We start from the raw sequence: 15,338 nt of genomic DNA on the forward strand, positions 1-15,338 counted from the left end.
ATCTGGAAAATTCAAAGCTCTTTGATGCCGTTATGGGGCACTGGTTTAGGGTCTGCATCAGAAGTGATGCCTGTTGATGTTACTAAAATCATATAGCGCCCACCCCAGCACATCGTCAGTTCCTTTGTTTTTCCACTTTCGATGCAGATCTGAGCTTCCTCTCTCTGAGAGTTTGCCTAAGAAAAGAGATTCACACAAAAAAACATGAGTGCAGTGCTAGGAACATCTGCGCCAAACTTTCAGGCTTCAAGTCCGACCCTCCCTCTATCTGCCTGTGGTCCTTGGAGTCGGACCATGACTCTTAAGTCAAGCGAGTTGTGCCTCAGTGTGCACCCAAAGACAATCTAAGAATGGGATGCAAAATGATTTATGTCACATGCCTGCAAAGAAAAAAGGTGCAGACATTAATTCTGGGCCCAGTCAAGGTCATCTACTTTTCACTTCTCGAGCAAGAGTTAGTGATCAGGCTGCTCTCAAAACTTCCCTCAGAGTGGCACTCGATCAGATCCAGCCAGACAGCATCCAGTGCTTTTACCCCCCTACCCTGACTTTCCGTCCCCAAGGGCAGATACAGCAGAATTCTTTAATGCTCAGCATTTTCATTAGGATGGCAGCCCCCTCTTGTGCGCCTTGGGTCCCCATGGGTCTGTACGACATGCCTATATTCATACCCTTTGCACTGGCTCTGGTGTCATTTGGAGCTGCACCTTTGAAGTCTGGCAGCGGTCAGGTTCCTCTCTTTAGACCGGCCCAGAGGTATGTGGCATCACTTCTGCTGCAGATGCCACAAAGGGTTTCACCCGAGACCGCTGATATTGGTTCCCCAACTTTCCTCTACTCTGCTGAACTGACAATGACGTTGGTGCCTGTGTGTCTTGTCAAACGCTGTACCCCAAAGCACTCAATGATGCTCCAAGTCCACTCAGTGAGGATGTTGGATTTGACCTCTGTGGATGAGCTGCATGAATAACATGTACGCAGCCCTCCTGATTACTGTGCAATAGGAGGTCACTTCTAACGGAAGAAGACCATTGATTGGCAAGTTCCCACTCCTGTGAGGTATCAAGCCAACTGGTATCCGTCACATCTACAATGTCTATGACCACTGTACCTTCTTGTAAGAAAGTGGGTTGCTGGTTGAGGGTGGGAAAACCTTACTCAAGCAGAAACCCCACAATCCAGGTCAGGGTGAAGTCCTAAGCAAGCCCCAAATTAAGCTGTGCTCAACCCTCTGGTAGCTTGGCACAGAGCAGTCATACTTAAATAGGAGGCAATGTGTGAAGCATTTATGCAACACTTCAAACAGTATCGCATTGAAAACACACCACAGAAGTATCCCACATCAGATTTAGAAACATAGATTATTCTTTAATAAACATAACAAGACCTAAAAGACAAAAATCCAGTCAGTAGACACGGAGATATGCAGGTTTGAAGTTTTCAGTAGATATATCGCCAAAAAGCACAGAGTGCTAAATGTGGATATCTGGTTATGCCGGACCGGGACAAAGTCACAAGTTCAGGCCAACTTTGATGGAGGGCGGGCCAGCTACAGGAACGCAATGAGGCCAGCTGGACAAAATTACCTTAAATCCTGGTTTGCGGAGCATAGCGAGGTCCTGCGCATGGTATGAAGTCCGGTGTCTGGGACGCGTCACCGAGTCGAGGTGATGTTTTGGTTCCGAAGAGCGGTTGTGCTGCAATGAAAACCTGCATATTTGTTGAGGCTGAAGTCAAGAGATTTGCGATGAGAGTGCTGCATCGGGAAAGATTGGCGCTGGCGCCTATTCCGATGTGGGCTGTGAGGTCCATGTGCTGTTCCTTGTGTCGGGAGAACCCTCGCAGCAGAGGCAGGGTGGTTCTGCTGGGTCCACAGATGTGCTGGCAGAGCACCTTCAGGTCCATTTACAAGGATGCAGGACTGGAATGGCAGCACTTGACAGGGTAGGACTCTCAGATGACCGACTCCAGGTGTTGGGTTTAAGGTTGTTGGAGCCTTAGGCTCTAGTCAAGAGGCTAGCCAACTAGCCCTTGGAGTCACTTTGGGTTCCTGGGTTGAACAAATGTCTGTCCAATCCTTCTCACCCAGGCAAGAGGGCAGCAGTTCCTTCAGAGCAGCAGTCAAACAAGAGTGGCAGTCCTTTCAACAGCACAGCAGTCCTTCTTCCTTGCAGAGTATATATAGATCCAGAAGTCTCTGAAAGGTGGGAGAATGTTCTAGAAATTTTCTTTGAAGTGCACGGACTTCCTACCTTCCCTGGCCCCAGACTAACTACAGGGAATATCCAGCCCATTGTGTAGAGGCAGGACACAGCCTATTCAAGTGTAAGTAGGGCTGTTCCCAGCTCCGACCTTCCATCCTGCCAGTGTATGGCCTATCCTGGCACACCTAAGCTCCTCATTATGTGTGGCTGTCTAGGAGGAATACTCAAAGGTGAGCTACACCCAGTCATGTGACCTAGGGGCAGGCTACAGGCACTAAATGGCTATGGCAGCAAAATGCCACCTTTCTTAACATGTTACAGCAGACAAATGATGGACGGAATGCTGACAATGCAAACATTCTCCCCAACCAAAAGACCTGGGTTAAATCCATTGTTCTTTTGCCGACTACGCCACCCTGTTTGGACCCAGCCATATGCAAATCGGCCTTGACCCTGTGCCCCATTGGAACAGTCCAGACCGAACTGCCAGGCCAGGTCCTCCCTGGACCGTAAACAAGCATCCTGGGATCGGTTTCAGGGTATGTCACCCTTCTTCAGCCAGGCTAGCTTGAATCCAGTGGCGCAGTGACCTTGAAAGGCATATTTCAAAGTAGATTGTGGCCTAAAGCCGAAGCATTTCGCCCCATACGAGAATCTCCCCAACAGGCCTGACCGTCTAACTTAAAATCAATGCAGGGTCAGACACGTTGTTCCCAAGCAGCTCAACCTAGAGTTTGGTTACATTAACTTACTTTAAAAGGGCACAGACATACTCAAAGAAGCCTATAAGCCTCCTATACACATACCTGCTGTGCTGCTTACTGGAAATTGATTGTCCCCTACTGTACCCCAAGATGTATGAACCCTCTCCCACCCAGAGTACAAGACGTCATTTGCTATCTTCTACATCTATACAAGTCTGGTTTAGCCTACACTTCTATTTGTCTGCACATAGCTGCTATAGTTGCATGCAGGGAACTTTCCTCACTCTTCAAAATCCATGTGAAGACCTTTGTGGAGGGCATTAAACCTGCCATCCCACTTAGTGTGCCAACTTCCCCAACCTGGAATCTCAATGTTGTCCTCACCAGACTCTCTAGGCCCCACTTCGAACCACTGCATTCTTGCCTCTTGCAGTTTATCTCCTGGAAACTCGCCTTGCTGGTAGCCATAACATCACTGAGGCGTATTAGTGAACTGCAGGCCCTAACACTACAAGTTCCTGCCTAAGGTGGCCTCTCTATTCTACCTTAATCAAATAATTGATCTTTGCCTTTTTTTCCCACAACCTTATACCGTAGCCGTGAGAGCACTTCACGCTCTTGATGTCAAGCGTGGTCTTATGTACTATACAAGCTGGAACAAACCTTGCCGTAAAACACGACCGCTGTTTGTTTACTTGGCTCATCCTCATAAAGGCCATCCCATATTGAAGGCAGGTAGATTGGTAAATTCATCCAGACCTGTTACCTCAAAGCCAAAAGGACCCAACCTGCCCACCCCAGGTCAGACCCCACCTGCAAGCAGGGTGTCACTATGGCTTTACTTGAGAACATATCCAAAGCTGGCATCTGTAAAACTGCCCCCCTCGGCAGGACCTGCCTCTTGCGTCACTGACACGCTCAGAGGAATCGGGGTACAGATAGGAGTCCAGCTGGTCACTTGTCAGCCTCCAGCTGGCTGCACATATGACCCAACCTGGGGGTAGGAGAGACTGTTTCATTTCCCTTCATGCAACTCCCCTTACAAGTCTTCAAAAACATCCCCAAAGTTTGACCTTCTCTGCATTGTCCAGTCTCCTACTAAGTGGGGCTTTAACATCAACTAAATGGTCGTAGGATGTGATGGGTCTGATACTTTCGGGGGCATTGAGTTGCAGATGTTTCCTTTGACTATCTTGGGATTGGCCATGTTGGAGTCGCATGGGGTCCCTCGTTGTCTACACAGCGACAGATGCCGGATTCCGAGGTCATTTGCATGCATTGAGCTCATACACAAAAAATGTGATGTTGAGACTTTTCATGTTCATTGGCTAATCAGGAATTAAGGCGTAGCTCAATGGCTCGGGGGCGCCTTGGGCCCTCCCCTGCCAGACTCTCGGTTTCTCATAATGCTTTCTTTTCCAGGTATTATCTTGGCGATCGTCTCCTGGCTCAAGGGAGGGTCTGGCTGGAGAGGGCAGTTATTGATCAGATTGGCTTGTGCTTCCCAAACCGCTTCCCACAGCAGATGCTGAAGAACTTGACTGAGTCCGAGGAGCTGCAGCAGGAGTTCCACCTTTTCCAGCTGCAGCAGCTCGACAAGAGACTCTTGGATGAGGAAGACGATGATCTGATATCTGTCGATATGGAAGATGAAGAGGTGCGTGCCGTGTAAAGAGTTCCACTTTGCAAAGATCCAGGGAGAAATGTCAGTGGGTTGAGGTTGGGCTTCTCTAAGAACCACAAATGTATATTCAATAACAAAGCTTTGACGATCATTGCCAGAATTATTAAACAACACTTATTTACAGGTTCATGAATTGTATTTGCCTCGTTCGAGCCCTTTGTTGTTCTGGTGGTAGCTTGAACCTTCTGATTTGACTAAAATGATCATATTATATGCTTATAGGATCTTTTATCTGACCCACTTGAGCCATTGTTCTGTTATTGTGTTGTTCACATTTTTCTTCTGTCCACCACAGCATACTGCGCGGGGTAGTAGGTCAGTCCACATCAGCCACTGGCTGACTGCACTGAATGACGGCATGCTACTCTTTCACAAGATAACTAGAACACTAAGGGAACTCAGGTTCGGTTCCCTTTGGAGCAGCACAGCCAACATTGCTTAAATGAATCCAATCAATCAAATCCTTTTTGTGAAATTTCAACTTATTCTTTTTTCATTTTTTCAATTAACTCTTCATCCCTTTCGTTCAATTTCTTCAATTCATTTTATCCATTCGAATCCAACGTGAAGATGTTTCATGCAAACACAGGAGACAAGAGGGTTTCCACATGTAACGTCTTATTTAAAAAGCACCCGATGCATTTCGGGATTAACCCTTCTTCAGGAGTGTCTATAATGAAAAAAAACAATCCTTGTATGAGCCCATCATCACAATTATTTACTCATTGAATGCACAATTCGATAAAAAATTAGCACCATTTATAATAACACAGAGTATTTACCATAAAAGAGTTTAGCCATGCTGCAATTATTACCATTTGTCTCGAAACGTTAATTATGCATGAAAAATCATTACCCCCTCCACGAGACGCACACATCAATATACAATGCCATATGGTTCGCCTGTTTCATTTAAAGCTCCTCTGGTATCCCTTTAGCAACTCGTACTTCTCAATTGAACCTGAGTTCCCTTAGTGTTCTAGTTATATTGTACAAAAAAGCGCAATGGGACGGAGCGCGAATCGGGCATGCACGCCCTTACAGTTTAAAAACAAGTTTAAAAATAAGTCAAAGTTTCACGATTATAGTGGGAGCACTTCGGTGTGCATCTTACCCCCATTTTGCTACTCTTTCACAAGAGGCACATCCACACGCAAGAGTTCTCGAGTGCCGAGGATGCTGCAGCATTGTTGCTTTTTGAGCCCCAGATATATTTTTTCTTGTGTTCTTGTTCTATGTAATGGGGATGGCCCAGCTTCTCCTCAACAGTAATTTTTTTCAGAACTGACACAACAAAGGAAGCATTGTCAAAGCTAAAAAGGCTGGCAGACAGCGCCAATCGTGTTGGCATTGCTCGTTCGATTTCAACTAGAGAAAGCTTTGTTTTTACAACAAATCATAGTACAAATGCATGTATATATACATGGGTTTCTGTGCAGCCCTCTCCATCCATTGGGCCATGCAGGTGTCAATCAGATTTTGCTTCTGCCCCCCACAGCTTACCACAAGGGGGCAGAAGCCTTGACTCTTGCACTGTGAGTGACTGCATGTCGCCTAAACACGTGCCCTGTGCCAAGGGTGCTGTGCCCGAGTGGCTTAAATACGCCTTTTTTCTGTTCTCAATCTAGCACTTCATTTATCAACACCTTTTATCAACTGATTTTGCCTGAGTATTGAGGCTCAGCAGATATTGTGAGGATGATCATTGCCTTGTGAAAGAGAGCCGCTGCCCTGCTTCAGGCGTTTCAAATGGAAGCTCAGAATGGTTATCTAATCAAAGCCCGTATTGCTTCAGCAGTGACTTTCAGACCCAATAAGGAGAGAAACCATTCACTGATGTCACCTTTTTGTTAGTCATATCTCGAGAATAATGAAGCATGAGGGAGTTAATGCGACGATGTTTCGTCTGTTGTTTTCATTAAGTCCTATTTGGGGGTAAAGAGCAATAAGTCTCTGAGTTTATTCTGCTTTTCTGTTATTTTGCTAAAGCTAAAGGTGCCAGTTTTCCAGCGAGCTTTCTGATGGCTGCATGGTCTGTTTGCACCCTGATGCCAGGGAGTGATAGAAGGTTCAATGTCGAGGGGCAGGCCGGCACGTTTCAATACAGTTATGAATTATATGTAGCTCAACTAATTCCTTCAGCAAGATATTTTTTGCCCTCTCGACTGTTAGCGGTGATTCGGTCTTTCGTTCAGCCCATCTCCAAAGAATCCCTCCATCCGACTCCAGGCATAGCCCTCACTCATCAGTACAGTCACTTCATATTTTGCAACTATCAGTCACCAGGATGTTCCCAAATGGACCACATTCTCGTCACAGCCACATACAACATATCTCCGTTTACACAGGACGAAAACTCATCATGCTAAGATGCTCCACAAATTCCCTGAATTGCAGGCTGCTGGTGTGTAGAGTATTGTGGGGGATATATGTTGTTATGCACATTACAGTGGTGGTTCTTTTCTACATAGTAACTATGTCCTGTTACTTTATTGTAGCGCTTATGCATCGCTTGGCACTTAGTCTTTGGCACATGTCAGACTGAGGCACCTCCGTGGTGATTGCTGTGGGGCTGGACCCTGCTTTTGTCGCCACAGCTTTTCTTAACACACTCTCTTTTCCATGGCTCTTTCCTTAGATGGTGGAGGACAACCTACCAAGCTCAGAGGAGGAGACCGACGTGAACGTGCTCGCTCTTTCGCCACGCTGCTGGACCATATCCCCGCTCTGTCACATGCAGGATCCCAGCAAATACTTCCCCGGCTCCCTCAGCAATTACCTCACAAAGTTTGCAGACTTTTACACGAAAAGTGAGTTAATTACACAAATCAAAAGTTGAGACTTTCTTAACGATTTGCATTAAGTGTGTAAGACTCTTGCCGCAAGTTACTGGGATTATATGTTACTTGGACGAAACAGACAGACAAAATGTCCTTTTTTTAATTGTTTTTTTACTTTTCCTAATAAACATTTAATTAGATATTTGCCAGAATCTTGCAAGTGGAAGAAGGGTCGCCATTCTATCTATGAAGATGGCTGCTCTGTGATTGTATGCACCTGTAAATTCAGATACGCATTCTTTATGTAAACATTTGGTTTGCTTAACTGTGATGGGCAGTATGCTTCGTCAGCTTGCTGCAGAGATCCATCTTTCAGCTGAGGGCCGAGGATTGATTTTCTAGTTGATCTGCCTTGGGTGTAGGCTGCTGGTATATTGAGCCATTGTTGAGTTAGAGTGTTCGATGTTGTGCCCCTTTGTAGAAAGCAGTGTCATGAGGTGGTGACTTGTGTGTCCCAGTTAAGATCTTTAGACGCTGTGAAGTTCTAGTCCTGCAGTTAGATGTAAGCGTACCCTCTGGTATTGCTTCTTCCTGATTTCTCGCGGCTGTGCTTTTCTTCGATTTAAACTTATTGTCTTTGCTTGTTGCTATATGAAGTGCTCAGCGGTGTACCAGCCTGTGATAGATTTTGGTGAATGTCTGCTGCTGGTGTTAGTTTCTTCTTAGCGGAGAAGATGAGGAGATGTTACTTGTGAATCTGGACAGATGCCGCTCATCGCTGATGTATGCTCTATGGCCCCCAACAATCTCACCTCCCTCCCTCTCACGACTTTGCTCTGTCTTCTTGCTATCTTAAGTCACCCTGGCTGAAGTCATTTGTTTTCATTCTGTTGGCCTTGAATGTCTCATCTACTATCAAGCGTTCTACCTGGCAGATCACTAGTTCCCTAGATTATTTATTTTTGTATTTTAAATGCGCATGAATAACCTTGTATTATCCAGTATTGGAGTATCTTTCATAGATTCACATGCTTGAATCATTCCCCATCGTTGAAGTGGGAGGTACCATAGTGAGCAGTAAGACTTCTACCACAGGCCATAATGGTACTAGAAGAAACGCTTATTGCCTATCTAGGTCCTTTTTTAATAAAGAACCAAATTTGACATCTAGCCAATCAGGCGACAGCACCCTCTAAAACACTCCAGACAGAGGCTGTATCCCTCAGAGTTTCTACTGCACGTCATGTGAAGGGCGTCTCCCTGAGCTCTGCTCACTTTTTTTGTCAGATTTTTCTGTATTCGGTTGATCTTTACCATGTCTGACTCTTCAAAAACAAGTCTCTCCAGATGCTACTCATCCTGTGTGAAAGATTTCATGTTGGTGATCCGCATTAAGACTGCCTAGACTGCCTTTACCCTCTGCACCGGGGATATTTGCCTAATTTCTCCCCTGAGGCGGAAGCCGGGGGCTCTCAGCTCTATCTCTGTTTACTGATAATTTCACATATTTGATCAGCGAAGTACGTGTGCATTTTAAAACTTGTAGAAATTTTAATTGTTCTATATTAAATCGTACTTCCCTGTACTTCGGCGCGAGATTTGCGTCGCACCGAAGCCGCCAACACATCATTCCTGGCACGGCGCAGCCGATTTCAGGCGCTGACACCGTGACCTCAGCCTCCATCTTGCTGGGAGGAAAGGGTCGTGGTCCAGTTGTCGGACGCTTCCCGCCCTCCTCTAATCCTCTTATAAACATGTATAAAAACATCATGCCTCACCGTCCGCGCAGCGGGCGCGTCGGCGGCGCGCCGAAGGCAAGCCCGTGTGCGCCCGTCCGCGCCGGAACCGGGCCTAGGGCCAAGACCCCTGGTCGGGCGTCGTCCGTTCACAGGCTGGTCTACTCCCCTACTTTATTGACGGAGCTTCGATCTCTCCCCACACCCCGTTGAATACTGCTTGATCCAACAAAAGTATCTGAAAATGCTACTCTCGCATGTCCTCACGGCAACAGTACGATACCTATAAACAACATCATAATCCAATCTAAGTCACAAGCCTATTGTAAAGAAGTCAATATTTTCATGGCCCTTATCAATGCGCGATCATTGTGTAAGCACAGTCAGGAAATAGCTGACCTTATTACCGATAATAATTTGGATGTCCTCTTTATTACCGAAACGTGGATGGACGACTCGTCAGACCCCGATTTAGTAATCGCAGTACCTCACGGGTATAAAGCTTACCGACAGGATAGGGCAAGAAAAACGGGAGGTGGGCTGGCTATTATAGTCCGGGAGCGGTTTGCCGTCGGAACATCATCCATTCCAGCTACTTCATGCGAAGCCCTGCAGTTCGGTATTAAGCTCACTGCCCTTTTTAATTTTAAGGGAGTACTCTTATACCGACCTCCAGGAACAAGGACTGGTTTTCTTGCCAACATAAATACTATACTGGAGTCGCTAGCCACCGAAGAGTCAGTTACAGTTATGGGTGACATGAACTTTCACCTGGAACAAGATAACGATAAGGATACTTCCGCCCTTATTACAGACCTGGAAACACTGGGTCTCAGACAAATGGTCACCTCTCCCACCCATCAGGCGGGACTTAGACGGTATCTTTTCTAACGTCGAGGGCTTACAGATATCAAATATCTTACCCATGCCTTGGACTGACCACTATGCCATCTTTAGTAGACTGACAATTAATTAAATCTTGAGTAAAAAGGTCACTATTCCTATCCAAGGTTCCTTTAAAGTTTGGAAGAATATAAACCAGGCTGAACTAACAAAGTTACTGGACAGTACACGTCCATCTCTGTCCACTGAACCTAATATCGCAACTCGACAATTTCACGACTGGCTAGGCCACGCCACCAAACTCCTAGTGCCAATTAAAACCCAATCCAGGAATAGAACTACACCAACTGCTCCATGGTATACAGAGCAATTAAGAAGGCAAAAACAACTAAGCAGGAATAGGGAAAGGCACTGGCGTAAAACCTATGATATAGAGAGTAAGACCAAATATAAAGATTCATTGACCGTTTATAAAGCTATGATTACTGATGCAAAAAAAACTTTCTTCTCAGAACAAATTGATAAAGCCAAAAATTCCAGCAGGCAACTATACAATATCATTAAAACTCTGTCAGGTAACGTCCCAGATCTTACCCCACCTCCCTCACAACCACTTTGTGATGCACTGGCCAACTTCTTTTTCTCCAAAGTAAATGATATCTATCAGGCGTTTTCTTTAAACTCGACAATAGCAGTTCCTTTTTACACGCCCTCGGAAAAGGTTTTGACCAGGTTCAAGGCTCTTACGACCGACCAAATAAAGATCATTGTCTCTTCCATTAAAACAGGATCGGCACTAGACCCCTGTCCTTTTTCAGTCCTCCCACCGGTGATGGACACGATCATTCCGGTCATCACTTTAGTTTGCAACTCTATCTTGGACTCTGGGACATATCCGGTTTCCTTAAAGAACACGCTGGTGAAACCCTTGTTGAAGAAACCGAGTCTGGACAAGGCCGATTTAAAGAATTATAGGCCCATAGCAAGCCTCCCTTATGTAGCCAAAGTGGCCGAGAAAGCTATGAACCAACAACTATCCGAGCATGTGGAGAAACATCTTCTATTGGACGATACACAATTCGGTTTCCGAAAATATCATGGTACCGAAACCGCCTTAATTAAAGCCGCAGACGACATCAGAGCAATTCGAGACCAGGGAGGGACAGCAGTACTCGTACTGCTCGATTTATCGGTGGCTTTCGACACGGTCAACCATAAGATCTTGGTGGACCGTGTCGAAAAGATGGGCATTCACCACACAGCGAGAGATCTGCTTGCATCCTTCCTGGCCGACAGAACACAGGCTGTCATCCTGGGGCCATACCAATCTGCCAAGTTGTCTCTACCGTGTGGGGTTCCTCAAGGCTCATCCCTAAGTCCGACACTATTTAATATCTGTGTCGGACCTTGCCAATGTCATCAAAGCATATGGGATGAGCCTAACCTCCTACGCTGATGACACGCAATTGGTTTTGGCCATTAAAGGCGATGGATACCAGGTGGCAGAGCGCTTTCAAAGCGGAATGATAGCAATCGGAGAGTGGATGGCGTCTAACTGCCTTAAGCTCAACTCCGGAAAGACGGAGGTGGTCATCTTTGGACCCCTTTCACCAGGCTGGTCAGCAACTTGGTGGCCTTCGGCCTTTGGAGCCCCTCCCAGCCCGGCCCTTAAGGTCAGGAACCTAGGAGTAATTTTTGATGAGGGTCTCAACTTTGTGGCACATGCGAACAGAGTAGCGGCAACAGCCCATCACAAATTAAGAATGATTAGGAAAATCATCCCGTTTTTGCCAGATGCAGCTACTAAAACACTGGTTAGTTCTTTAGTTTTACCGTCCCTTGACTATTGTAATGGCCTATTTTTAAATGCCCAGGTTAGGGTAACCAATAAGCTTCAGACAATACAGAGCAGCAGCACGTCTGCTTTCTAGAACACCCAAGTTCTCGGCCATATCAGACACAATTAGGAAATATCACTGGTTGACGATCCGGAATCGGATTAAGTTCAAATCACTTTGCATAGTGTACAAGACACTCCATGATCAAGGACCACATTACCTTAAGAACCAGCTGATACCCTATAAACCTGCTAGACAGCTCCGATCTGCCACTCTTAACCAATTAGTGGTCACACGGTCTAAAACAGTGTCATGGGGTGATCGCCGCTTCTTAGTCGCGGCCCCTAAACTATGGAATACTTTGCCGCAGCATATTAGGTCAAGCCCCTCACTCTTGCAGTTTCGCAAAAGATTGAAGACCTGGCTTTTCAGTCAGTAATACCGACCACCAAATCATTGGAGCCTTTCCTTCCTGGGAAAATTATGTGAATAATCTAGCGCCGAGACGCCTGCGGGTATTCGTTCGCGCTCAATAAATGCCAAAAATAAATAAATTAATAAAGGAGTGCAGGATTTGAAGCACTTTTTCTACAAAGACTCTGCGAGACAGAGAAGGACATCCTATATGGCTGAAGAAGTCAAAAGCCCAGACAACGAGCACTTCTGGTAAAGACAGTGACTCTTCTCATTGCACCCTAAAAAGTTCAAGATCCTCTGACAATGGGGCTCCTGAAGGCCTTAAAGAAAGATCCCCTCAGAAAGGAGGAATTATAATTTGTTTCCAAAGGGACTGCCTGTTCCTATCCCTCTACTCCTTCTGACAAGAAAAGGGAAACACCGAAGTCTCTTTCCTCAGAGCTGTCGATATCAAAATAGAAAAATTGTCGACGACCCCCATCTACGATGAAGACTACAGGTACATCGACATCGTTGTGTAAAATGTCGTTGTACAAAATGTGCTCTAAAATTCAACGTCAATGACCCCTGCCGTTGCTCCAGTTGTTAAATCACCATTCAATGGAAGCTTGATATTCCAAGTCACCGTAGACGAAAGCGGCATCCAGAGGTATCCAGCCAGCGCTGAAGTCGTCGACAAAAGCACCATCTGCAGAGACATCGGTGGCAGCTGTTCCACTTATGAAGACAACGTTGACGTATACATTGTTGAAACCTGTATCATCGACAAAAACATCGTCAACAGATTTCCGATCAGCATCTTCACCGTCCAGAGATACCGCTGGTGGAAGTACCATCGTCTAACTCACCGTAAACGGGGGAGAGGAAGACGTCGGAGATGACGATTCAGTTGTCTACATCAGTAAAGAAGCAAGTTCCACCATCGACGGCGCAACTCTCATAGTCAACGGGACAGTCACCAAGAGTTAACATTTCTAAAACTGTTCTTACACCAAGGATAATATCTCTAAGCAAGATATCTCCTCTTCTGCCTGGCCATTTGCTAGATATACAACACGCTGAGGAAGAGGGGTGTTATGGGGATACGTGCAGTCCTTCTGACCTCCATGAAAAGTGTAAAGATGATGACTCGAATGACGATGATGACCATTATTCTTCATAATATGATCCTGCTAGGCATTATTATCAACATTATAGCTATCAACAGCCCAGGAGATATGAGATATTACTGAATGACTTGCAGGCTATGTTGCAGGGCTATTAAAGGCGCTTTTCTGACAACCCACAGAAACAGACACCTGTACCTCCCCAGCCTGTGCCACCAGATACACCAGTAAATCCGGCACCAGTCTTACCGATAATGTCGCCCACACCTAATGTGCCAACCCCAAGAGAGGATCATACTTCCTCTGAGGATAAAGTGAGGAAGGCAAAATTCAGGAACACCAACCACCACCTGGTGAATGGTAAGACTACGTGATTCCTACGCCTTCTGCTCCCCAGCCTCGTTTGCATACTCTCCCCCAGGAGACATTGGGGGCTTTCATAACTTAATGGACAGAGCAGTGGCAAGATTCCATCTTCCCACATCCATCAAGCAATCCGATTGCTTCCTGCATGATTTTAAGGAGCTGGGTAGAAAATCCATGGGAGCGATTCCGATCATTGATTACATTTGGGAGAAAGGTATATAAATAAGAAAACCAGGAACGGTTGCTCCTGTACCACCTCGCTCTTGATAAATACAAGGCCCCAGATGATTCTTCAGCCTGCCTTGTTAGCCATCCTAAGCCAGATTCTGTTATCTCGCAGGCTGCGCCAAGGCGTTCTAATAATCAGTCCACTCCTGTTTCAAAATCTCTAGATAAGGAAGGAAGATGCCTCGATCATGTAGGGAAGAGGTTCTCCTTTATGTCATCAGTTATTGTCCGCGCAGCAAATTCCCTAGCTTTATTAGCACGCTATGACCGACAGATGTGGACAGTTGTCAGTAGCCTTCTTGACCTCATTCCTGAAGAAAAGAAGGCAGAGGCACAAAAGAATATACATGAGGGCGAGCACACTTCTTTAGAGATTGATTGCGCTCTAGACATTCTCTCATGTGGGTTTAGGCAGCTAGCAGGGGCGGCTGTCCTAAGACTCCAAGGCTGGCTGAAGGCTACAGCGTTTAGATCAGAGGTTCAAAGGAAAATACTTGATATGGCCTACGATGGTGAATCCCTATTTGAGAGACATGTTGATGAAGTGCTGCGGGCGGTAAAGACAGATACGGACACCACTAGATCCTTTTGCACTTTGCCATATCCCATGTTTCCCTTTTGTGGTGCCAAAGGAAAAGGTTTCTCTACCTATAGAGAGGGATATCAACAACAACCTCCGTATCAGCTGCAGTTCCAGTATAGGACAGACTATCAACAACCCTACCGCCAACCACCTTCTGCGGCCTACAACAGGCAAACCACGAGACGTAAACAGGCTCCTCAGAGTTGCGACACTGGTTGCAGGCTGTGACCATGATCAGGCAACAGCTGCTCCTCCTTCCAATCAGGTGGTTGGAGACATCACCAACGACCTCCCACAATGACAGGAGATAACATTCGACAGATGGTTGTTGGATTTAGTAGCATACGGACACACCCTGGAATGTGTTCAGAGACCACCAGATAAGCCTCAAAAAGGAGCGCTGCCTTCACTTATTTCGTGTAAATCCCTGCTCCACAGAAGAACAAAGGTTTCTACTCTCATTTCTTTCTTATTAAAAAGAATTCAGGGGAGTGGAGACCCATCTTAGATCTCAGGGCATTAAACAAGTTCCGTCTGATTCCCCTTTCCGACATACTCCATCTCTTGAGCAGCTGAGATTTCATGACTTCCTTGGATTTGCAGAATGCTTTTTTTCATATCCCTATACATCAGAAACATAGCAAGTATCTCAGTTTCCCCATAGCCGGTACCTGTGTACAGTTCAGAGTCCTTCCTTTCGCGCTCAAATCTGTCCCAGAATCTTTACAAAATGTTTTGCCCAAGTGGCAGCTACACTTCGGTAGCAAAGTCATCAGGTATTTCCCTACCTCGACGACTGGCTGCTAAAAGCTTCCACACAGCAACAAGCTTCCAAGACTAGAGTGTCAT

At 46.0% G+C, this 15,338-nt stretch overlaps 1 protein-coding gene across 4 annotated transcripts in view; it reads left to right on the top strand.

The window, feature by feature from the left end:
* Positions 1-15,338, top strand: part of LOC144762134 (cullin-9-like) — a 518,599-nt gene that overhangs the window by 341,151 nt on the left and 162,110 nt on the right. For all 4 annotated transcript variants that reach the window (XM_078647278.1, XM_078647280.1, XM_078647277.1 and 1 more), the window contains 2 exons: positions 4,331-4,565; positions 7,231-7,402. In XM_078647278.1, coding sequence (XP_078503404.1) covers positions 4,331-4,565; positions 7,231-7,402 — 407 coding nt within the window. The remainder of the gene's footprint in view (positions 1-4,330; positions 4,566-7,230; positions 7,403-15,338) is intronic.

The sequence above is a fragment of the Lissotriton helveticus genome, chromosome 6, assembly GCF_964261635.1.
Source record: "Lissotriton helveticus chromosome 6, aLisHel1.1, whole genome shotgun sequence".
Taxonomy (NCBI): Eukaryota; Metazoa; Chordata; class Amphibia; order Caudata; family Salamandridae; genus Lissotriton; species Lissotriton helveticus.